We start from the raw sequence: 25,675 nt of genomic DNA on the forward strand, positions 1-25,675 counted from the left end.
TTTACCGCCAAGGGGGTTAAAAGTGACACTGGTAATATATATAAGTATACTGCATACTGTTAGTCAAAGATACTGAGATCTCAATGAAAATTCAGCATTTCAGAGAGAAGTGTAGTTGTATGTTAGACAGGAAGAAGCTGAATACTGGCGAAAAAAAGCTCAAATTAGAAAACATTCAAATACAGGAATAAATCATGCTAAAAGAAAACTGGGTATACACTAGTAGAATTTCTTTTGACATTTTTCATTGTAAGAATGTTCGTTAGTGGGGTCAAATTGATATTAATTTTCTACCACAGTGATCAGAAAATTTGAAGCAATAGTATGGAAAAATGTTCTCAAGTGTACAAATTTATAGCAGTGTATGTCGTTTTCATTCGGTAAAGTCTATTCATGCCAAAATTGAAAGTTTACCTTTTATAAAAAAAATAATAATAAATGCACATCTTTTTGCAGGTAATGCTGTAGAGCAGGGGTGTCAAACTCAGTTTCATTGTGGGCCGCATCAGCATTATGATTGCCCTCAAAAGGGCCGGTTGCATCTGCAAGATTGGGTGTCCAGCGCATCCCCTCCCCTTACATTAGATGTCAAGAGCCACCCCACCATCAGAAGTTGAGTCCCCCACTCTCCCTTACATCACAGTGCACCCCCCTTTCCTTATGCTGCTGCTGGGAAGAAGCTGGATGCATTGCTTGAAAGCAGAAAGTAAGGTTCTGGAGAAGAACCAGAGGAGGGCTGGAGCTCTCCAGCTGCAGGAGAGGTGCGAGGGCCATTTGAAATGGCCTGGAGGGCCGGATTCGGCCCTCGGGCCTTGTGTTTGACACCTGTGCTGTAGAGCATTGCACCCAGGATCAGCAGATTACAGGTGCAATGCCAGGATCCTGCACAATCAGTACACTGTCTGCCCGTACCTCCGATATGGGAAGACAGTTGCTGAATTGCAGGAAGAATCAACAAACCTCTTAGTCCCCTGCTCCATCTGTCAACCACTTGTCATATGAAGCTTCAATAAAAGGATTTTTGAAAGTGCAGCCGTCCGGAATCATTTTCTTCTGTTACACAGCATGCGAGCTGGGCTAGTACCTGACTAGTGTGTGTGGGGATTAACCAGAGACTCGCTCACCTGGAGCAGCTTTTCTTATTTCATGAGCAGACAGTTGCTGAATTGCAGGAAGAATCAACGAACTATGAGAGTGCTCACCAGTACATTTGCAGTTCATTGAGAACCAGTTGTGGCACTGACAATAATTGTAGTTCATTCATTCACAGAACTCTTTGAATGAATGATGCGGCCATGTGAGCAGAGCTCTGCACGATCGCGCTGGTTTTAAATTGTGACAGTGGATACGAGGAGAAGACCCCCCGCCCACTGTCAAAGGGAGGGGGGAATTAGGGGGACAGGATGCAGGAGCTGGAACATGTTACATGCTCCACCCTAAATACAGGTAGAACATGTAACATGTTCCAAAGGTTTTATCAAAGACAAGAAGGGGCGCCATTCACCAACCCAGTGCATTAGTATGTAGATGAATGTGGCCAGCGTCGCTCTAGCCACTTCCCCCGACATGTTTCGCCCCGCTCACCAGGGCTTGGTCACAGAGTGACTAATGCACTGGGTTGGTGAGCGGTGGCCTTTCTCCTCTTTGATAATGCTTTTACACATCTGAATGGTACACTGATGCCAGCTCCCTTCACTGCAACCAGCAGGGAAAAATCTCTGTCACTGATGCCAGCTCCCTTCACTGCAACCAGCGGGAAAATCTCTTAAGGCCTCGTACACACGGCCGAGGAACTCGACGTGCCAAACACATCGAGTTCCTCGGCCAGTTCAGCCCTGAAGCCGCCGAGGACCTCGGCGGGGCGAGAGCTCCCATTGAACAACGAGGAAATAGAGAACATGTTCTCTATTTCCTCGCCGAGGTCCTCGTCGGGTTCCTCGGCCGAAAGTGTACACACGGCCGGGTTTCTCGGCAGAATTCAGCCAGAGACTCGGTCGGAAGCTGAATTCTGCCGAGGAAACTGGTCGTGTGTACGGGGCCTTATGCCGCGTACAGACGGTCGTTTTTTGTGATGAAAAAAAAAACGACGTTTTAAATCATGAAATAAAACGACGTTTTTGAAACATCATTTTCAAAAACGATGTTGCCTACACACCATCGTTTTTTCACAATGCTCTAGCAAAGCGAGGTTATGTTTCACCACTTTTTTCCATTGAAACTAGCTTCTGGGCATGCGCGGGTTCAAAAACGTCGTTTTAAACGTCGTTTTTTGGTACACACGGTCAATTTCTGTGAAACAAAAAACGACGTTTTGAAAAACGACACAAAAAATTTGAGCATGTTCGAATTTTTTTTTGTCGTTTTTCAGAAGACATAAAACTACGTTTTCCCCCACACACGATCATTTTAAATGACGTTTTCAAAAACGTCGTTTTTTTTCATCACAAAAAACGACCGTCTGTATGCGGCATTAGAGTAGCACTGCACATTTCATTTGGATCACTGTGAATGTTCCAAAGGTGAACTTATCCTTTAAATGTAAAGGAAATCTTGAACTATATTAGAATGATATTCAAATGTTCTGAGAATTTTTATACAAATTTACCTAAGAATTTTTATACAGATTACACTCGAAATTCTAATACTGTATACACAGCTTAAGCCAAAACGTGAAAATAGAAGTTAAACTGAATGTTTGCCAAGCATTGAGTCATAATTGCCTTGCAAATCAATGTATTTACCATCATTAGTGAACTGCTAAGTGCTAAATAAAAAGCAGCCCAAAACCAATGTTTCCAAATGGCATAATGGGACAGAGCTTGATTTCCCAATTGAAAGATGTTGCAGGCACAAAGGTAGGTAGGTATGAACTCCGTAATAATGCTAGTAATGGTTTTGGAATGGAATGCTCAAAAAGGAATGATCAGGTGTCCACAATTTTTGGGCCATATAGTGTATATAGCATTTGCTTTACCCTAAGGAGGTGCCGATTCCCTTATATAGATCTTTAGTGAGATCTGATTTAGAATAATGTGTCCAGTTCTGGAGACCTTACTTACAGAAAGATATTGATATGATAGAATGAGTCCAGAGACGGGTAACAAAAATAGTAAAAGGTTTGGGGGGTAAAACATTTTGAGATAGACTTCAGGAACTTAAATTGTACAGTCTGGAAGAAAAAAGGGAAAGGGGAGATATAATTGAAACCTTTGAATATGTTAAGGGGGTAAATAAGGTTCAAGAGGGAAGTTTTTTCCATATGAATTCAAAATCAAGAACATGGGGACATAATTTCAAACTAACTGGAGGAAAGTTCAAAACGATTCTTAGAAAGTATTATTTTACCGAAAGAGTCGTTGATACTTGGAATGAACTACCAGCAGAGGTAGTGAGACAGTCAACAGTAAATGGCTTCAATAATGCTTGGGAGAAACATAGATCTATACTCAGGCAAAAAAGTTAACAAAAAAAAAAGGGGGACGTGATGGACTGCTTGGTCTTTTTGTCCTGTCACTTTTCTATGCTTCTAAGTAAGAAGGCCAAAAACAAGTCATAAATGTCAAACAACTGAATTTATACCATTACATACACCCAAACATACATAGACAATGTAAAGCATTGGTAAAGTGCTGGTAAAGTATTGGTTGGTGGGGTCCCACCCTTAGTGGACAGATAACACTGATTACTAATCTGTTTAGTGTCAGACACATATATCTGGATCTTACCATGTTCTTGCTGGCTCCTGCACACAGTTACAATTCTTTCGAGTATAGCTTCTCCATGTACAAGCCTCCATTGTGTAATATTTTGGTGATGGATTGCTGTACGTAGATGAGACATCATCCCTAAGCGAGACCCAACAGTGCTGTCACATGGGGCACAGCGGAAACCCGCATCGCTTCCACCACTGCCTTCAATGACCTGCAAAAACTGGACATGTATACATATATAGGTAAGTGAGTTCATTTTATAAACAGTACATACAAGCTGCAAGAGCTTTAGTAAGTAGATTTGCGAATACAGTAAAACCTTGGTTTGAGAGTAACTTGGTTTGAAAGCGTTTTGCAAGATGAGCAAAATGTTTTAATAGATTTTGCCTTGATATACAAGCGATGTCTTGATATAAGAGTAGCGTCATGTCACAACCGAGTATAAAAGAGAAGAGAGACGGCTCTAAGTGTAGCAATATGGTTACATTTAATGAAGGTACAACATTTAGCAACTTATTGCTACACTTAGAGCCGGTTCACACTGGGGCGGCTCGTCAGGTGGATCAGCCGCTTGACGAGTCGCTTCCCATTCTATGCAATAGAACCATTCTAATAGGAGAGACGCAAGTCGCTCCTACTTAGAAAAAGGTTCTTGTACGACTTCGGGGGCAGCTCGGGGCGATTTGCATTGACTTCTATACAGAAGTCATTTTGCTAATCGCCTCTGAAGTCGTCTTCAGGACGCCTTGCAGAGTCGCCCCCGAAGTCGTGCCGCCCCAGTGTGAACCGGCTTTAAGAGGTGTCTCTCTTCTATTTTATACCCTGTAAAAAAAATGCTTTGATATACAAGTGCTTTGGCTTACAAGCATGTTTCTGGAACAAATTATGCTCGCAAACCAAGGTTTTACTGTACATGAATCATTTTAAGAACAATATTGCATAATAATTGACTTTTAACTTTAGCTCTGCTAAATAAGGGTGACGTTTTACACACTCTCTCTATAATAAACATATAGTTTATATATGCCCCCCTCCCACATTATCATTGATTTTTCTTTACTGCACCATTTCAAGACATACATATCCCGCAGACTGTCCAGTTACCCAAATTCTGTCAAAAAATTGAGTCAAAAAAAGTTACTTTAAAAGCTCTTTAGTAAAGGTAAATAGTTTGTGCACTGCAAGTGTAGTTGCTCTAGATCTAAGGGGAACTTACAAGGAAAAAAATTGCAGTGCACAGTGTGTTTGCCTTTAGTAAATCAACCTCCCTATATAGTTTTATGTTAATGTAAAAAGCTTGACCATACCCTATGGGTAATAAAAAGGTTAAGCATTGGCCATTTTATACTGTATCTAACATTACATAGGGAAAACAATCAGAGAGCTAGAACAACATCTGAAACATTTCTGAAGATGTAGCTCAACTTCAGGGGACTGTTCACACATAGACAAAAAAAAAAAAGGCAAAGAAAAATGTATTTTTTTTTACTGATGTCAGTTCCCACTGTTTGTCTTTGGGATCGCAATGCCACAGTGGTGAATAGAACTGTATTGAAATATTAAAATCCTGTGAAAAAAAAAGAAAACCTATTTCTTATGTTATAATTAGGTGGTGTATATTCCAGAAGATACTTTACTAAAAATTGTGCAAGGTTAATGCAGAGTAATTAAAGAATTATTATTCTTCACCCAGAATCCTGCATATATATCAGTCACTAAGGCTCCATTCACACTTGTGCGACTTGTCTTCCCTATGTTTTTGCATATTGTATATGCACGACTAAGGCCTCGTACACAGGATAGGTTAACCAGAGGACAACGGTCTGATGGACCGCTTTCATCGGTCAAAACCGATCGTGTGTGGGCTCCATAGGTTATTTAACCATCGGTTAAAAAAAAGCCAACTTGCTTTAATTTTAACCGATGGATTCCTAACCGATGGGAAAAAACGATCGTTAGTAGGCACAACCATCGGTTAAAAATCCACGCATGCTCAGAATCAAGTCGGCGCATGGTTGGAAGCATTGAACTTTGTTTTTTTCAGCACGTCGTTGTGTTTTACGCCACCGCGTTCTGACACGATCGCTTTTTTAACCGATGGTGTGTAGGCGCGACGGACCATCAGTCAGCTTCATCCGATAACCGATGACAACGGTCCATCAGACCGTTCTCATCGGATGGACTGATCGTGTGTACAAGGCTTTAAAGTTGCCACAACTTCAAAGTAGTTCATCAACTATGTTGGTCTGACTTTCATGCAACTTGAGGGCCATAGACTCCAATGTTAACCTTCAGAAATTGCAAGAAAGTCGTACCTGAATGTTATACAATGCAACTTGTGTGCAACAGTTGTCCATTATCACTGGTCAAAGCCAAAGTCGTATCCAAGTGGCACCAATCCAAAGTTGTGTCAAAGTTGCACTCCAAAGTTGGTGCAACTTTGGAGACATACAAGTGTGAATGGAGCCTAAACTTCAGTCTCAATCTGAGTGACAGCCCCTATTAGCTATAGTTGAGGCACAACAAAAAAAATGGCAGCAATTCTGCCACTTCTGGTGCCATCAGAGCAAAGGTGACATCAGGACCTCTTGTCTTTCCCACTATCTGTAGAGGTTGATTGACAGCACCCTCTCATTCAAACCCCCAAATATTTTGCAGAACAAATCCATTACCAATGTCATGTGACAACATCGATACCAACTTGGGCCTGTGCAGCAATTACTTCATATAGACTGCAGCCCTGGTTCACACTGGGCTGCGGGAGTGAAGCCGTGCGAGTTCAGCTGAACTCGCACGGCTTCACTCCCGCTGGCAGTCCCGATTTAAGAGACATCTGTGCAGGTTTCTGCACAGATGTCTACGTAAATCGCGGCCGAAATCGCAAAAAGTAGTACAGGAACTACTTTTTGAAATCGGTGCAGCGCCGCAGATGCGGCATCGCACCGATTAGGACGGTGTCATTGCCGACAATTGCCGGCAAATGCTGCCGATTTGAGATGCGATTTCACATGTGAAATCGCATCTCAAATCGAAGCAAATCGTACCCAGTGTGAACCTGGGCGCACAGTTTAAAATTGGGAACATACCAGCTGGTTCATGTTCTAGGACAGATGCATTTAGGATACTATCACAACATATTTTTAAAAATAAGGAATTTTTAATGCATCCATTAGGGTTTCTGTACTATACCATGTCTTTACTCTGGTCGTTTGCCCTTCATTTTAATACAATTTAGAGTCTCCTAAACAAATAATACTAGAATAGCTGATAAAATTATGGGCAACTTGTTCAATGCAGCAAACATTAAAAAAGACTCAGAGCACATTGCATCTAAAACATTTCTGAGTTAACTAAAGTCTAATTCCAGCCATTTATTTTATTTTGGAATGAGTAGGGAAGTGTTGACATTTCTTTCAGGGGTTCATTTCTGATTTTGACCCCATTGAGCATATGGAGTCAGAAGTTCTAACACTTCCCCAGTCTACTAAAAATGTATTTTTGGTGTTATCTGTATCCCTGCTGGAGAAGGACAGAAAGTGGGGGAACATTTCCCCAATAATGACACAGTAGGCAATAAATTGTTACGACTGGAGTTGGGCTCTGAGGACCAGATTGATCCCATAAAATAAAGTCACCTTGTACACGCGGAGACTCTCTTCATGTCCTCCTCCCTGAACATGGAGCTGTATCTTCTCTCTGCTGTTACTCTCATATCCGCACAGGTTACATCGTAGGTGCAAAGGAGGGAATGAAGATGCCTGGCTGTACCCACTGATAGGAAGTTCTGCTGCTGATGCTTGTGCAGTAGCCAGCGCTGCGCCACCTTCTCGCATATGGGCAGCCAGTTGATATTTCTGGGCATGTTTATCGGTCTTCAGATGCAGCTGAAAATTAGCTTTGAGCTGGGTACTATAGGAGCAGAGGCGACAGCAGTGTAAGTCTCCTCTAACTTCCCGCCACTCTCTCTCAGGCAGAGACCGGCCTCTACTGGCATGAGAGAGTAGGGCCTCCAAGCTGTCTGTGGTATAGCAACGACACACCAAGCAGCGGAACACCCCAGAGGATATCTCTTCCTCAGGGAAAGAAGGTGATGGCTCTGGCAGGGGAGGCGGTGCAGGGAGGGTCATACCAGAGGTACTTAAAGCATTGACCTGGGGTCCAGAAGGAGAATCTGGTGGAAGGAGACTGCAAGCTGCCAAGATAAATGGAAAATCAAGCATTAGGCATTGAGCAATAACCTTTTCTTAAACATTACTGGATGAAAGTATTTGTATAAGTGGAGATTTTACAGACAGATAGATACAGTAGATAGAGTTAATTTACTAATGAGTAGAAGCTGTTAACTTGTGAATGTTCACTTCGTGGAGGGTAAGTTCACTTTGTAAAATTAATATTAGAAAATAGGATGAGCCTGTGTTCACTTGGAGTACCCAATCATGTGTCAGCAAAAACATTTTTTTAATTTCTCTCACACAAAATTAGTAAATAATAAATTTATTTACCAGCATTCACTTTGCAATTGTACAGCCCTTACTCCTTTAGTAAATCGACTGAGGTCAGTTGTAGTCCACCTTCTTTGAAACTGTGCTGTGGCTTTATGCAGGGTTGAAGTAAAACATGGATAGAATGTTTCCAGGAATTAAACAGATGAATAAGAACTCCAATAAACATTATAAACATTTTATATACCTTCTAGATTGTAAGCTCTAACGAGCAGGGCCCTCTGATCCCTCCTGCATTGATTTGTATTGTGACTGTATTGTCTTCCCTAATGTAAAGTGCTGCGTAAACTGTTAGCGCTATATAAATCCTGTATAATAATAAACATATAGACCTAACTTTAAGGATCAAATTATGTGTTTTTTTTTCCTTTGTGATCTCCTATCCTCATGTATCATGCAGCTGTGGAAATGTTATGTCAGAGTTGTGTCAGCTGTTCATGGGGGAATCAACTTACACACTGACCAGCAGAGCACACAGTATGGCCTCGTACACGCGACCGTTTTCCTCGACAAAATCCATCAAGAAACTTGGTGGCAGAATTTTTTTGCCGAGGCAAGCGGGCGTGTGTATGTTTTTCGTCGAGAAAACTGTCAAGGATCTCGACGAGAAAAAAAGAGAACAAGTTCTCTTTTTTTCTCATCGGGAGTCTCAATTTCCTTGTTGTGTTTCTCGTCGGGCTGGTTTACGACGAGAAACACGTTCGTGTGTATGCTTAGAAACACGCGCATGCTAGGAATAAAGTATGAGACGTGAGTGCACCTTCAGTAAAAGTAGCGTTTGTAATGGAGATAGCACATTCGCCGCGCTGTAACAGACTGAAAAGCGCGAATCGTCTCTCACCAAACTTTTACTTAACACGTGGTAACATGAGATTAGTAAAAGCAGCCCCAAGGGTGGCGCCAGTGGAATCTAACTTCCCTTTTATAGTACCGTCGTACTTGTTGTATGTCACCGCGTTTGAGAACGACAAGATTTTGTCTTGACAGTGTGTATGCAAAGAAAGCTTGTCAAGATTCTCGACAAGCCTGACAAGGAACTCGTCGAGGAAAACGATGTTTCTTTTACGACGAGTTTCTCAGTTGTGTGTACCGGGCCTAACAGAGATGGTAGAAAAAAATGTTGCATATATCAGGTCCTGGTTACTCTCAATACAAACATAGATTCTAGCTTTGGTTGAAATATAATTTAAAGCCTAAGCACAGCCCAACTAAAAGAACACTAATATCAGCACAAAGGACATAATTTTACAGTCAGTAGGATGTGTCCTTATGCTTATTTTAGACAAAATCATCCTCCAACTATGCCAACACCGCTGGAGTAATCTTCTGGTTGGGGTGAGGGCTAATAGACCTAAGTAGGCTGTCACAGGCTGTCATCTAGAGCAGTGTTTCTCAACTCCAGTCCTCGGGGCGCACCAACAGGTCATGTTTTCAGGATTTCCCTCAGATCAAACTGCTGTGGTAATTACTAAGGCAGTGAAACTGATAAAATCACCTGTGCACAATAATGGAAAGCCTGAAAACAAGACCTGTTGGTGCGCCCCGAGGACTGGAGTTGAGAAACACTGATCTAGAGTGCCTGGCTATGCTTGCCCTTCCCACCCAGCTGCTCCCTTCACAGAAGCTGTACTACAGCTCCTATAAATGAACTGAGATTTATGATTGGAGGAGGCAGAACTTTCAATCTTCCGCCCATTCTCCATTCACAGATTTGGTTTCACTCATAGAATCTGCAGTACTAGATCCTTTGAATAGAGGAGCTGTGCGGAAAGGGCAGGCATAGTCTGAAACTTTTGATGAGAACCTGTCTCAGCTTCCACTGTTCTAATAAAGAAGAGGCACAATAGACACATCCTCCTAACTAAGTTATGTCCCTTGTGCTGATTTATTTTTTATTTTTATTTTAGCTCTACTTAGGCTTTAAATAATACATTTTCTTGATTAAACCAACAATCTTTTTTTTCTTAAGATACAGAGCTTTTCTATTATCAAGAATTGTCTTTATTAACATTGCATTACCCCTCACCTTGACTACTAGATGAGCTGAAGTGCATGGGATTAAAAAGTAGAGGGTGATCCAGTGTCTGTTCAGGAGCAAGTGGCCCACCATAAAATGGGAAGTTGTCTTGGCTCATGCCTAGCCCCTGGTGAAGAAGCAGGACATTTTGCATGTGCTTTTCACTGGTCATGTGAATGCGTAAATTGCGAGAAATGTTAGTTTCATAGTTGCACACCTTACAGTGCCATGATGCTTTTTGTTTTAGCTGGCGATCAATGGGTGATGTTTGGTTAGGATCTCCCTGTCCAGCATTCACTGTTTGTGCTGCTAAAGGAGCTACTGCTGCGGTGGGTGTGGGGCCTGATCCTTGGTATCCTTGGAGGTTGGCCAAGTGTTTGTCAGACTGCATGTGTATGGTAAGGTTTCCCTTTGTGGTTGTGGAATAGTTGCAAGCTTCACAGCGATATGGCTTATAGCCACAGTTGTAACTCTCACCTCGGGCCAGTCGTGGGTGCTGTTGGCCATTGTGGCAATAAGAACAGTGGCTATGACTTTCTGGATGCTTTTCCTTCATATGAACATCCAATGTTTGTTGGTATTTATAATGCCAGTTGCATTTAGGACATTTTAGAGTTTTACATGAATTCCGTGAGTGTAGTAGAGAAAGCTGGCCTTGCAGAGAGAGACTTTGGAATGGTTGGGGGCCTGAGGTTGGTGTGCATTCATCATGGGCCAGAGGCCCACGATCAGCATCTGTTTGGTTACCGACTTTGTCAATGCCATGGAGAGCTCCCATTTGAATAAAGGAATTTGTTATCATTGGGCCATAAAAGCTTTGGTTTGCGAGTAGCTGCTCATTGATGTCCGATGGCTGGGAGACAGGTAGGCTGCCTTCTGCCACATCTTCTTCTTCCTCTTCGGCATCTTCGCCCACTGCCTCTGTTGCTGAGCACCAGTTTGCTACTCCAGTCTTTTCATCTACAAGGGCTTTTGAATCTTTGGCTTCAGTTGAGTGGGGATTTCCTGTGGGATCACATTTGTGATAGCTTAGAGGTGAGTTGGGCACCAGGCCCATAGAAAGCTTGGGGTTTCCGTCTGGATTCCCCTGAAAAGTCCCTTGACTTTTGGTATTACTGGGGTTTGTATTTGACACTAAATCCTCTGATGTCCCTGACTTCTCAGGCATGCTTTGGATTACATCTGAAGATGGGGTGGTTTGGACCCTAGAAAGGACAACATTCTCTGGCTCCTGGCCAGCATCTAACACATTTTGGCTTCTTTTTGGTTCTAAAAGGCTGATAAAAATCTGCCCACCAGATCTATGTATGATACCAGAGGTTTCCCCTGATGCTAGCTGATCTTTATAAGGGTGCTCCAAGCCATGGAAGCGAGAAGCATGCCATCCCAGTTGGATTCCAGTATGAAAGTTGAGGCGGCATGGGAGACAAATCCATGTTCCATCTACCCTTTGTAGCTTGGTAGACTCTCTGTGTGCTTCATATTTGATATCTTCTTCCTCTTGTTTCCCCCCTGCCTCCTTTTCTTTGGGTTGGTCTTGTGTTCTGGGCGAGGTGCCAGGCGCCGTTTGAGTGAGATTGGCTGCCTCGGCTGAGGTATGTCGGGATATTTGGTTAGAGCAAAAGCCTTGGTAGGTGGCGGTGAGACGAAAAGAGGTGAGCGGAGGATGGGTCGTCACTGTGCTTTTTGGAGAGTCCTGCGGTAAAGAAGGGGAAGGAAGAGCACCATCTTCTCCTTCCTCACCTTTCAGGAGGTAGACAGTTCCGTCACTGGCAAACAGCACATGTCCCACCAGTGCTTCTCCTCCATCCTCAGTTTCCTCTTTGCAGTTTGGCTGTAAAGGAGATGAGAGCTTTGGCAGATAAGTTGGGTGCGGAGAACTGGGAGTCAAGAGGGGCATCTGCAACATGGAGGATGTTGGGCTAGCAGCCCCATAACCCCCTCCAGTAACAGAGGTGGAAGAGGAGGAGAATTCTGGTGAAGGATTGGGAGGCAGGAGAGGGGTATCTTTGGTGGTTGTTGGGCAGAGGGGTAAATTAAGGTCCAGAGGCCAAGGGCTTCTTTCATCCTGCCCAGAAGAGGGGAGGAAGCATTCACCAGCATCCATAGCTCCACAATGGATATGCAAGACTCATCTCAGACACAGCCCTGTGTATAAAAAAAAATATAAAAATAGTGAGAAAATATTAACAGACAGAATCATGTGACTAATTGTTTGATAATTACTAGGTCTCTGATTTGTAAAGTTAAACATTTTTGCTTATGTTTTTATGTTTCCACATTCTCTAATTAAAGGGATCGGATCAATGCATTTTATGCCTTACATCTAAAATCATGCTTTCTTCTATTCATCTTTCAAATAATAAAATGACTTAAACATATAAAATTGCACATCATTGCTCTGTGTTGGTTAAAAGGATATACATGTAATTGGCATAGAACTGTATATGCAATCAACATAAAAATAAATGCTTGCCTGTGAATTCTGTATGAATTAAAAAAAAGCTGTCCAATCCGGTGTCATGCTAGAAATATTTTACTCAGCGGAATATGGCAAGATAGGGGTTAAATGCTACTCCGCTGGTCTTTCTCCTCCTCCCTCCCTGGAGTCCTTATAATTCTGCTCCCCACAGAGTCTGATGTTGAGGTGATTAAAGAGCTGTGAGCCTGAGCACATTAGCATGTTAATGAGTATGGAAATTATTAACTAAAAGAGTTTCATTCTACAGCGTAGCAGAGGAGGGGGTTTAATATAGGGTGGGGGAGGATGGGGTGAAGCACTGGTGCAGGAATGGGGGTGAAACTGTTAAAGAAAGGAATAAAAAAAAAAAAAAAGCAAGATCTTTTCTATTGTAATCACCAGATCAAGCCGCCCCATTTCAAGACATGCGTGTATGTACCCAACAACATCAATAAATACCTCCGTAAGAGCTCAATATGGAGCTGTCCTCATTATCGATAATCACTGTAATTGTTTATACTCCTCTTCATAATCAGAACCCAAGCCAGGCTCAACTAGCCAATTTATGCAGCCATCACAAGCCAGCATAGTAATGAGCCTCCAATGTAGGGATAACCAACTAATTCAGCCATGCCCCAGAGAACATTTTATAACCAGAACAAACTGAATGGACTGTTTATAATCCTACATTTTTTTTTTCACTGCTGGTACTGCTTGGATACTTAGATTTAATTTTCCACCTAGCTCATTTATGTCTAACCTATTTGCTCATAATTAGCAAACACCTTCTTTTACACACACCAGCTAAGTAATTTTATATTTCACCCTAGCCGTCTCTGCTGTATTAACCAACAGTTAATCATAACATTATGCCCCTTCATTTTCATAAAGTTGCACAAATGTATTTTATGTTACTTACAATGAAGCCTGCTCTGGGTGCAATGCACATTATTTTACAAGTGACTGCAGTAATACCAGCCTGTGACACACATAATATTGTGTGGAAATATGGAATTTGTTTTACCTGCTGATACATGTCTAATTCTATTCAGACATACATCCCTGCCTGACAACAAAGTCAGGTCCTGGACAACTGTGCAGAATATAATGCAGCTAAGCATTATAGCCTGGTCTAGGTACACCTAGGCCTCTGATTGGACATTAAAGTACAGAATCACACTAATGTGGTCATTTATGAGCTCTCTCTTTTTTACACAAGTTCAGTGTTTGACACACAGCACCATTCAAAGCAACAGAGCACTGATTGGATCATAATGCTGAACCTCCCCCTCCAAGTTTGAGTAGTAGGCTGAACAAAAAAAAAAATATTCTTCCATCCATGCAAACAAGGTGGATGGAGGAATCCTTCCTGCCGGGACATTTTACTCTGAGGCCTCGTACACAAGACCGAGGAACTCGACGGGCGAAACACATCGTTTTGCTCTTCGAGTTCCTTGTTAGGCTGTCGAGGAACTCCATTCCCGTCGAGGAAAAAGAGAACATGCTCTCTTTTTGGCTCGACGAGTTCCTCAACAGTTTCCTCGTCGAAAAATGTACACACGACCGGTTTCCTCGACAAAAAAAAAAAAACAGCAAGTTTCTTGCTGTTTTTTGCCGAGAAACTCGTCGTGTGTACGAGGCCTGACAGTTGGACAATGCGTTATCAGAATTTTGCTGTGGCCACTGATCGAGAAAAGTTTTCCAACTTGTCCCTTTGACAGAAGACAACCAAACAATCAACTTTTGTTGAACTGGGATACCACGCACTGATCGAAATACAGCTAGTTCCTGCTGAACCATCCAAATTTTGATCCCCATATGGCCATTCCATAGCTTTAGATGAAATGAAAGTATATAAAGTTTAGTTTTCAACTTCAACTGAAGCCCCTGGTGTCACTAAGGGGCCATACATAGAATTCAGTACATGTAATGCTACCAAAGACTGTCAGAGACTGCACACATACTACTGGAGATGGTCAGAGATTGCAGACATGCTACAGATCTAATTGGAGACTGGAGACAAGCTGTAGGCAACAATTAGAGATTGGGAACATGTTGCATTAGACTGCTTGACATCATTGCTGTTACAGCCCCTAACACATCAATGATCCCACTACCGCTGCTGCCCACTAGGGTCCAAAAGGTTGGCAAGCACCAAAGGGCCCTATGCAGCACTCAAGCTGTAGGATGAGCATTAATGCTCTATGCATTTAGTATGCAATCAACTGGTATTCTCTATTACTAAAGGGGCGTCCGCTGAAATGCTTCGGCAGCATTTACCCTTTCTTCAAACACTAGCTGGGGTTAAAAGCGCCCCGCTAGCGGCCAAATAGCGCAGCTAAAACAATGGTAAAGCGCCGCTTTTTTAGCTTCTATAGCCTAGAGAATGTACAGACCCCCTTCTTCAGCACAGATGGACCCCCTTCTTCAGCACAGACCCCCCCCCCATTCTGCACAGACCTCTCCATTCAGCACAGATGGACCCCCTCATTCAGCACAGACCCCCCCATTCAGCACAGATGGACCCGGATTCCACACAGACCCCTCCATTCAGCACAGATGGACCCCCCTCCCGCACAGACCCCTCCATTTAGCACAGGTGAACCCCCCTTCCGCACAGACCCCCCCCATTCTGCACAGACCCCTCCATTCAGCACAGATGGACCCCCTTCAGCACCGTCCTCCTTCAGCACAGATGGACCCCCTTTAAGCACAGACCCCCCCTTCAGCACAGATGAACCTCCCTTCCGCATAGACCCCTCCATTCAGCACACATGGACCCCCCTTCTTCAACACAGACCCCCCCATTCCGCACAGACCCCTCCATTCAGCACAGATGGACCCCCCTCCTGTAGTACAAACCCCTCCATTCAGCACAGATGGACCCTCCCTTCAGCACAGGCCCCCGCCATTCCGCAAAGATGGACCCCCTTTAAGCACAGACACCCCCTTCAGCACAGATGGACCCCCCCTTCAGTACAGACCCCCTCTTCAGCACAGATGGACCCCCATTCAACACAAATCCCCCTTCAGCACAGACAGACCCCCCCTCCCATTCAGTACCTCAGATCAGCCATCAGCGTGGCACAGGCACAGCAGGTTCCCTCCCCCTGTGTACACATAAACACTGGAGGGGGAGGTGGCTTCACTCTGCTCGCTGCGCCTGTGTGACATCTGGCCCGGGACTGCTCAGACAGCCCGTGGCCGCGAGAGAAGGGGATGGTTGGTCAGGTGCAGTGGTGTCACTCCACACCAGACACCCCCCGCCCCCCCTTGTAACGCCATGGCCAGCAGCTTGCCTCTCTCTCCCTGTTCTAACCTGCCTGTCATCACAGCGCTGTCACTGCTTTAGTTGTGGAGGGGTGTCTTCACTCTTCAACAGCTTCTCGAATTTCCAGGGGGGGTTAATTGCCCCCCCTTGCCCTATGGAGCGGACACCCATGCTAAAGGTATTGTCTTTGGTGCGTAGTTTAGAATCAAGATATCCTTTTATGCTACAGGGCCCCATCACATAGTTATGGCCCTAATAACTGGATTTCACTTTGTGTTCTTTTATATAAAGTTCTTTTCACTGGCTGCCCATATGTTTAATTAAAACCAAAAGACAGCGATAGGTTAGTAATATTTAAAGATGAATTCCAGGTATGGATATTTTATACATAGTTACATTGGTCCCGCTTGGACCAATGTAACTATGTATACAGTATATCATACCTGGCTGATGGCCCTGGAGGCTGGAAACCACTGAAGTAAACACTGCTACTCCAGTGATCCCCACTTGGTTCTGACTCCAGTGCCGAGCAGCTGGCCTAATCAGGCATTGTGAACGCAGGAGGTCGGCCACTCAGCACAGAGGCCATTCATAATGGATGCAACGCGTTCTCTGATTGGATGAGGTGGCGAGGCAGGGTGTTGACCTCATGCTCTCCACCTCGTCCATCTCATTTCAGCTTCCAGGGGCATTAGCCTGGTATGATATATACATAGTAAATCGGTGGTGTAAAAACATACCATACCTGGAATTCATCTTCAAGTGCAGATGGGGAAAATGTGGATGATGTGTCCAATAGCAGTTTTTTATGTTTGTATGCTTTTTTTTTTTCTTTGCTCAATGGTCCTTTTTCAATAAACATGATCAAATATGTGAACAACATCAAAGCAAACACAATTCTTTGTATGCAAAACTAACATCTATCTATCTATCTATCTATCTATCTATCTATCTATCTATCTATCTATCTATCTATCTATCTATCTATCTATCTGTCTATCTATCGATCTGTTTCAAATTGTAACCATTGGGCAACAATGACTCCTGGTGCCAGTCAATATATTACTGGTAACGATCCAATAGCAAACAGACCAAAAAAATGAAAAAATTTAATTTTAAATTAAATTGCCAAATATAATAAGGGTACAATTCAAAGAAGGTCACACGCAGTCAGAAACCAGCAAATCACAATTTTTTTCAATGAATCAATAACCTTGTGTTTCTGCTGTATATGTCAATACCTATCAAGATACACAGAAAAGGTATCATTACAGAAAATTGTACTATTCACACCAAATGCGTATACATTTTAGTTAATTACTTTCTTACATGTTAAATACTTACATGCATGTCGCATTATCAATATATAATGTAACAACACATGTAAATCATAACATGAAGTCACAGGTCAGCATTACAAATGGTTTACCATCTCATTATAGATTATACACTCTGTGAACCATTCAGTAAAGAGTCTTTAGTAGTCCATACCAACCAATCAAAAATAACATAACTTTTTGATCTTATTCTAATAACCTGAATACTGATTGGTTGGTTATCCATCAATATTGCTCTATGAGCAAGTGCATTGAATGTCAGATTTATGGCCTCAATTTTTTTAGCTGTGTTTTGGTATATTAAGTATTTTTTTCCCTTTTCCGAAGAGCTTACATACACGCAATGTAAAATTTAATAATATAGAGGATGTATGATACAATGTACGGGTATATTCTTAAGGTGCAAGTCATTCTGAAATTAGACACAGTTCCTTTTATGACAATGAAGCAATCCAATTAAAGTATGGCTATAATGAACAAAAAGGGTGTTGGAACAATTTGCTTGTGTACAGAGGGCTTAACATTCACAACTGTCTCTTATAGATGTTAAAGTACCATAACCCCGCCAAGGCCTTCAAAGGCCCTCCTGTCAGTCTCATTCATCCTTGCTAATTACACAGATAAAAAATACCCCAACAAATTGGAGGAACTCACAATTTTCTCTCATAAACTGTGTAAAAACATTACAAAGACATCCTTAGGCAATGCAGCATGTATCATTCCACTGCACTACAAACAAGATACAGAGTTCGGATACCTTTAAAAAATAAGAAAGACCCAGGCAAGTAGTGGAGACACAACCAGACAAAACATAATGACAATCAATCAATACAAACATAACAAGCAAGTGCAGAGATAATGAACAAATACAGCTGTAGCAAGCCAACCTTCGGCTAACAAAACAATGGAAACACAAACCATTAATCCAATTATAAGCAGACAATGCAAACAAAGCCAGCCAATTCACTCTAACAAACGGGTAAAATGGCCCCAGCCAATATGACTTTACCATCATAATATTTGATGCCACCCAATTCAAATACTCATCACCAAAATAGTTATAAAGTAAAATACTGCAAGTCCAAAAGAAATTATAGACAAATTGGCCATTATAATATAGATGATGTAAGAGTATATAATGACTTTCCTGATATAATGGCTATCTTTATATTTAATTTGTGTTTCTTTCATACTGCCTTGTATTGTGGAAAGTGGTATATTTAGTGATCAAACACCAACAATAATCATGTATGTTTAATATTGCAAAACTAGGAAGTTTAAAGACTAGACAGGTATTGGAAAAAAGCTGGCTACAGCACTGATTAAATAGCAGCCGATTCTTACCGAAATCTGCCCTGTTGGCACCACCAGGCTTGAGAAAACTGTACTGAGAAAAATCGAAGGAGCCATATATTAAATTGTTGGCCAAACAGTGACTGGAAACTGATAGAGTAATTAAGCAGCCCTGGGTGCTGTGGTTGCTTGAATACAATAGCCAGCAGTGCAGATTCCTCCATCCACTCTGTTTAATGTGCATGGAGGAATTTACATATTTGCTCTCGTTCTGTCTGTGTGTATGGCTAGCCTTAGGCCTTGTACACCTGATAGGTTAACCAGAGGACAACGGTCTGATGGACAGTTTTCATCGGTCAAAACCGATCGTGTGTGGGCCCCATAGGTTATTTAACCATTGGTTAAAAAAAAGCCAACTTGCTTTAAAATTAACCTATGGATTCCTAACCGATAGGTCAAAACCGATCGTTAGTAGGCACGACCATCGGTTAAAAATCCACGCATGCTCAGAATCAAGTCGACGCATGCTTGGAAGCATTGAACTTAGTTTTTTTCAGCATGTTGTTGTGTTTTACGTCACCGCGTTCTGACACGTTCGGTTATTTAACTGATGGTGTGTAGACGTGACGGACCATCAGTCAGCTTCATCGGTTAACCTATGACAACGGTCCATCAGACCGTTGTCCTCTGGTTAAACTATCGTGTGTACGAGGCCTTACACCTTGCCCTTGTGTATGTGTAGAAAGACCCAGAATTTTAAGCACTGCATGAAAAACTTAAGCTGGCCATACATGAAGCTATAGCTGCTGGCAATAATCGCATGAAGAATTAGACACGCTGGTTGTACCCAAGCTGATCGATCGATCAACTGGGGTACAATCAGCCTGCCCATACATGGTTTGAATCTTGGCCAGTCCCTGTTTTTCGAACCGTCTATTTTACATTAAAGCCTAGTACACACGGGCCGAGTTTCTATTGAACAGCTGACATTTGGCCTGTGTGTATGGCAGCCGGTCTGACAGAAGCCATCTTCTGTCAAAGGTCCATGACCGAAAAAGGTCTGACGACTGGCTCCCGATCAGCGCTCTCAGCCAATGGCTGAAAGTGCTGACTGGAGTGTTCTGGCGGTGGGGCCATCCCCCAATAGCTCAGCAGGGGAGTTAGCTGTACTAACATCAGATTGCTAGTACAGCGGCTCCGATTTGAGCTGTCAGATTCATGTGGTGTGTACCAGGCTTAAATGAGCTTTTAGTGATCAGATCATTTGAGACTAATGACCTAAAATACCATGTTTAGGTAGCTCAAGAGCAATCATTCAATGTTAGAGGTACTAGAATTCCCATCCACACTGTTTTGCTGTTAAGCATAATGGCCACTATATGGATCTTCACTTCTTCCAGTCCTCCATTGTGACCTTTGTCCAGAATAAGAAATACAGGAGTTGAGACCTGTGAAGTAAGAGAACAAAAACTAATAGAAACAGACAGAAAGGCTAGGAGGCCTTAGGAAGGAAAAGGAAGACTGGCAGGTAATCGAACACTACAAAGGAGAAAGAGAACTAGTGAGTTATTGGGAGAAAGGAGAGGAAGAATATGGGATCTACAGAAATGTGATAATGAGGAAGTAAGGAAAGGGTATCTTGGAAAGAACAAAATATTGAGTTCATATAAAGATAGACATGTGACAGTGAATGATCACAATCTGAAAGAGATAACAGAAAGAGGGAGGGAATGATCCACAGTAAAAATAAGGTGATATTTAAACGCATTGAAGGATCGACAAACAGAACACACAGAGCAAGGGGTAGATGGACATACCATAAAGCATTGCAAATGAAAAATCTTACATTGACATAAATATAGAAATAAAAGCAAGCAGTGAATAACACATAGGAGGATGATGTAGCATATGTAACAGCGGAGAGAGGACAGTGGATGCGCTGGAAGAGGTGATGCTGGGATAGAGACAGCACAAGGATATTCCAAGAGACAGCTAAAGAGGGAGGGTGAAGAAGGATGGAAAAATCAATACAATTACTTTCTAACGGTGTGTTAAGAGAGTGAGGTGTCGACACTCTGTCTGTGCACGAAAATATGAGCTCCCTATATATACTGGCAGAGTCTGGCAGCTATCAGCAGAGTCTTCTTCCCACTGCTGGAGTTCAGTATGTCTTAGAGCATTTCTTATGAAGTGTAACATATGCTCCTCATCACATTAAATCATGTGATTCATGCATATTGTGACTGAGGGTTTTAATCAGAGTGTGTGACATATGCTGCTAGGTGTGTGCAGCATGCTAATACATCTCTATGTGAGCACATGGTGGCTAAACACGACACTCGAATGGTTGACTGTACCCCTATTACTGTAGAACAGATATGCCATTGACCATTTCCTTACCAGGGCGATAAAGGCAGCAGTTAATATAAATTGTCCAAAATAGCAAACCAAAATGTACTCTTTCCCAGCAGATTGCACTAAGACGCCATTCCTTTATCCTGCATACCGGCACATATGCAGGTAAACGGTTCTACATTTTTTTTTTAAATGACTTAAAAAGAAAAAAAAGACTGAATCAGAGCAGTGATTTACTTATACTATTGCGTGAAATGAGATGGAGGCGAGAGAAGTGCGCAGGCTAAGTCATATAAACCTGCTGCGAATATAACGCTCATTCCTGAGGTGAGAGACTGCAGCATATTAACAGTCAAAATGAATGAGCCCGTGTCAGCCTTTCGGTTTACTGTCTGCAAAAAAGGGGGAGCTGGAGTGCCTTCTGTGGGTGTGTGCCCGAATAATAGTCATAAATACAACCTAGAGATAAACACAAGCATCAAAACACTTGGTGATCAATAAAATTAAGGCTGATCAGAAAGGAAGATGTCAAGATTTCTTGCACGAATAAACATGGACGTGGGGAGTAGAAAGAGAATAGAAGCAGAAAGCCGGAGAGAGCGGAAGACAAAAGCAGAGTGACAGAATAAGCTGGAGATGGTTGGGGGCGGAGTTAAATGCAGAAGATAGCAAAGAGACAAAGAGAGCCGAGAAAAGATGAGAGGAATAAAGACGGAAGAGAGCTGCAAACAGCATTATGACGCACAAATAACACTGCTGCGTGTGAGAGATTGATTAAGTATACCTGGGCAGAATGTCTAAATTCAGCAATACAATGAGATCCTTTAAGACAACATGGAGCGTACAAAATGCACGCTACGTATATTTAATGAATTCAGTGTCAGGTGAGCTCAACAAATGTGTGTATAATTCACTGCAGGCAAGCACCAGAAAGCCAATTGAATCTGCAAAATGGCTGAACTGTGTCATAGCGGCGGTGGTGGAAAACAGGCTTTAGCGTATAAATGTTTTAGCGTGAAAATACAAAAATGAGCATAAATGGCTGTGAGCAGCGGTAGTGAAATCATGTAGCGCAAGTGCATCTTTTACATAAAAAAATTGCTTTTTTCTACTCTAAATGTCAATTTATTCTATGACAATAACTCTCGACCGGCTCATAGGTTGCCAAGCCCATACAAAGCTCTTTTCAGCATAGATATCGTTGTATAAGGTCATTTTTTTTGTTCCTTTTTTGACAATAAGATAGAATTTAAGTCAGATGATTATCTTTGAACTACATTGTCCACATATGAGGACCACATCTGGTTGATCACTGTCTGAGTTGAATATCTAAATTGGAGAAAGCACAGTTTACTAATTTGATATGCTATGCAATCATGCAGAAGATGGAATTTTTACATGTAGTACATGTAAACTCTAACCAAATTACATTCAGGGGTTGATTTACTAAAACTAGAGAATGCAAAATCTGGCGCATCTCTGCATAGAAACCAATCAGCTTCCATTTTTTTTTTTTTGTCAAAGCTTAATTGAACGAGCTGAAGTTGGGAGCTGATTAACTAGCATCCACAGCTACTCAAGACTTTGCACTCTCCAGTTTTAGTAAACCAACCCCTGTGTTTCTTATCGTAAATAATTCTATTTTTAAATAAAATAGTTTTCTTCCATTGTCTTTGCTGCATCACAAGGATGCTGATTCCCTGCAGTCTAGTTGCAGCCGCTTTCTGTCTACATGCATGAACTTTAGCAACTGCTATATGTCATTTTTTGAACAGGTTTCTTGATGGTGGCAATAACGAAACACACCTGTGCAATGAGCATACGCGGGGCCACTTGTAGTCGCCATTGGGAGAACATATGACAAGGTGACAATGCGTAAAATGTGAGTATGGCCTCAGATTGAATTAATTAAATCAAAAATAAAATGTACCATCATCCGGAATTAGTTTGGAAAAAGAGGGGGACCAGGAATAGAGGAGTAGCGGCTGCTAGTACCGCAAGCTCACACAGACAAGGTGACAATGCAGAAGGTCAACTGGAAAACAGGGTCAGGGCGTTGTCACCCTATAACAGGAAGTGCATGGAAAAAAATCATAGCAGGACGAAAGGGTATTATTTTGAAAGTTGCAAATATAAAAAAAAATCTTAAAAATTACTTTTAATGACCTTTAAATATTAAAGGATAACCTTTGTAATAAAATGTACCATGCAGTTAAGAGACCCCAGTTGTTTTTAAAACACTATGCAGCTTTCAAAATGCCATACTTGTATGCCAATGGTGGCTTCCCTGCAGCCTGGCTGAAAAACTGAGTTTAGCAAAGCCACTCCAGAAACAGAGGTAAAGCTGGCGCACTGCACATGCAAGGGTCTTGGAAGAGGAAGAGCACTTATTTCTGTGATGCTGGGGGCATGCCTAACATACACTGCATCCCATATCCTAGGCAGGACAAGACTAGACCCTTACAATGGGATTATTTTTGCCAGTATGTGAGGAATTGCCATTGACCTACAGGCATGGCATTTAAACTAAGCACCAATTCTGAAAGCTGCACACTGTTTTTAAAAACGATTGGGGCCCCCAGAATGCATGGTTCCTTTTATTTTGAATTAACATACTTACACCAACAGGGAATCCATCGCCAGTTGTAATCCTTCATCTGCCCCTCCTTTGCCACATGCTGGGTCCTGCACTGCCTCCTTCCTTTCTGACATCATCGAGAGCCAGCTGTTTCTTCCTGGTTCTTGCTGCTGACCCCCAACCAGATCTGCCCTCCTCCAGCCGCTGTTTGTAAACTGATAATATGGGGCATGCATATCCCAAGAGGAACCAAAAGCAGATTACAGGTCATTCCCCCCTAGGTGAGAATGGAGGCAAGGGGCGAGGTTGACCATGGATACAAAAATAAAAAATTTCGACTTTTAGACTTTTAGGGGGGGGGGGGGGTTACAACGGTGTGAAGTAATTTTTCTGTGTGAGGGTCATCTTTAGGTACTGTGGTCTAAACGAAACTTTCTAAAGTTTCTACATCTTCAAATAGAAGAGGGGGTTTAGATATTTAAAAATTAACTACCAACAATTTTGTTTGAGTTCCTGAACCTAGAGGGCATGCCACACCAGTGCTGGCCCCCAACCATAGCATATCAAGCAGCGCTAGGAAAACTCCTACTGCTTTATGAAGCAGGGTTCCTGGGTCAGACCTGCTATGACATGGTAACGAGGAGAACTGTTTGCACAAAACTATTTTGATTTTCACTCTTTTTGCATTTTATTCTTTAAATTGCCCCATAAATATTAGGTGTTTGGTTTTCCCCAAATATTAGGTTTTAGTTTTCTCAAATTGCATGGGGTTATGTAATTTTTTGGAGTATTGTTATTTTCGGAATAAAAAAACTGAAGGATACAGTCCATAGACAAAAAACAATACTGGACACTACATAAATGTAGAAGATCCATAGAAGATTTATAGAGGGGAAGATTTACTATGTCACACAATGCTAGTGATTTTACCGCGCTGGTTCAATAATTGCAAAACAAATGAGATACAACCATTTAAAACCCCACGTTCTTTGGTTCTAAAGCTAGGCATACACTAGTGGAATTTAATTAGAGAAGTAGATAAATAGAAGGTTCAATAAACAAATCAAAGGTTCATTTTCAACAACTTTTTTTCTCAAACAAATTTCTAGCGGTAAATGTGGTTTTCCTCCAGAAAAGCCTATTCATTCCAAAATCGACTGTCATAAGCAAATCTAATTTTGAAGTTTTTTTCAAAACGATGTTCATTAAGTGATCGAATGTACTGATAAGAATATGCATATGAATGCTTATACGAACATTCATCTGGAAACTTAATAGTGTATGCCCAGCTTATGGAAAATAGGCCAGGTCATAGTTTTAACTGTGAAAGAAATATGAAAAGGTTGTTGTGTCTGTAATACCTATGTTAAATTTCTCTAAAACGTTATTGCACTGTAATATCCCATTGCATATTTCACTTAAAAAAAAAACTGTTAAAGTAGAATTCCAGCTTTTACATCTAACTAGCCTTAAAACTTTCCCCTCCCTAACGCCTGTTCTAACTAAGCATGTATATACTTACAGGAGAGGAATAAGGCCGCGTACACATGGTCGGACAAAACCGATGAGAATGGACCGAGGTTCAGTTTCATCGGTCCAAACCGACCGTGTGTATAGCCAATCGGTCTGTTGTCCTTCGGTCCAAAATTTGAAAACATGCTTTAAAATCGAACCGATGGCCCACTGCCCGATCGGTCCAAACCGATGGTTAGTACAGAAAGCATTGGTTCAAAACCTGCGCATGCTCAGAATCAAATCGACGCATGCTTGGAAGCATTGAACTTTGTTTTATTCAGCACATCATGTGTTTGACGTTGGAACGATGGTGTGTACGCACATCAGACCATCAGGCCACTTCAGCGGTGAACCGATGGAAATGGCGAGTCGGACCATTCTCATCGGTTTGGAACGACCGTGTGTACGCGGCCTAAGAGGTTAGAAAACGGCTAGTAAAGCCTGAGGGATAGGAACTAGGGGTCTAGCCATTCCCCAATCTATCCAAAACTAAAATAATAAAAGCATTTGGCCTGGTAAATCACTTTACTTTTATTAAAATACCTCCTAATTAGAGTTACACAAAATTATGTTAATTTTCCTATTTCTTACAATAAAGTTAAGATCACAATAAGGCAGCTAAAGCTCAGTTTACTA

The 25,675-nt window shown here is 42.0% G+C and overlaps 1 protein-coding gene across 2 annotated transcripts in view; it reads right to left on the bottom strand.

The window, feature by feature from the left end:
• Positions 1 to 25,675, bottom strand: part of ZFHX2 (zinc finger homeobox 2) — a 107,392-nt gene that overhangs the window by 62,833 nt on the left and 18,884 nt on the right. For both annotated transcript variants that reach the window (XM_040354402.1, XM_040354405.1), the window contains exons 2-4: positions 10,239 to 12,377; positions 7,346 to 7,902; positions 3,726 to 3,930 (exon numbers count right to left, since the gene is read on the bottom strand). In XM_040354402.1, the coding sequence (XP_040210336.1) occupies positions 3,726 to 3,930; positions 7,346 to 7,902; positions 10,239 to 12,336 (2,860 nt within the window). In that variant the 5' untranslated portion in view covers positions 12,337 to 12,377. The remainder of the gene's footprint in view (positions 1 to 3,725; positions 3,931 to 7,345; positions 7,903 to 10,238; positions 12,378 to 25,675) is intronic.

This window comes from Rana temporaria, chromosome 1 (genome assembly GCF_905171775.1).
Source record: "Rana temporaria chromosome 1, aRanTem1.1, whole genome shotgun sequence".
NCBI lineage: Eukaryota > Metazoa > Chordata > Amphibia > Anura > Ranidae > Rana > Rana temporaria.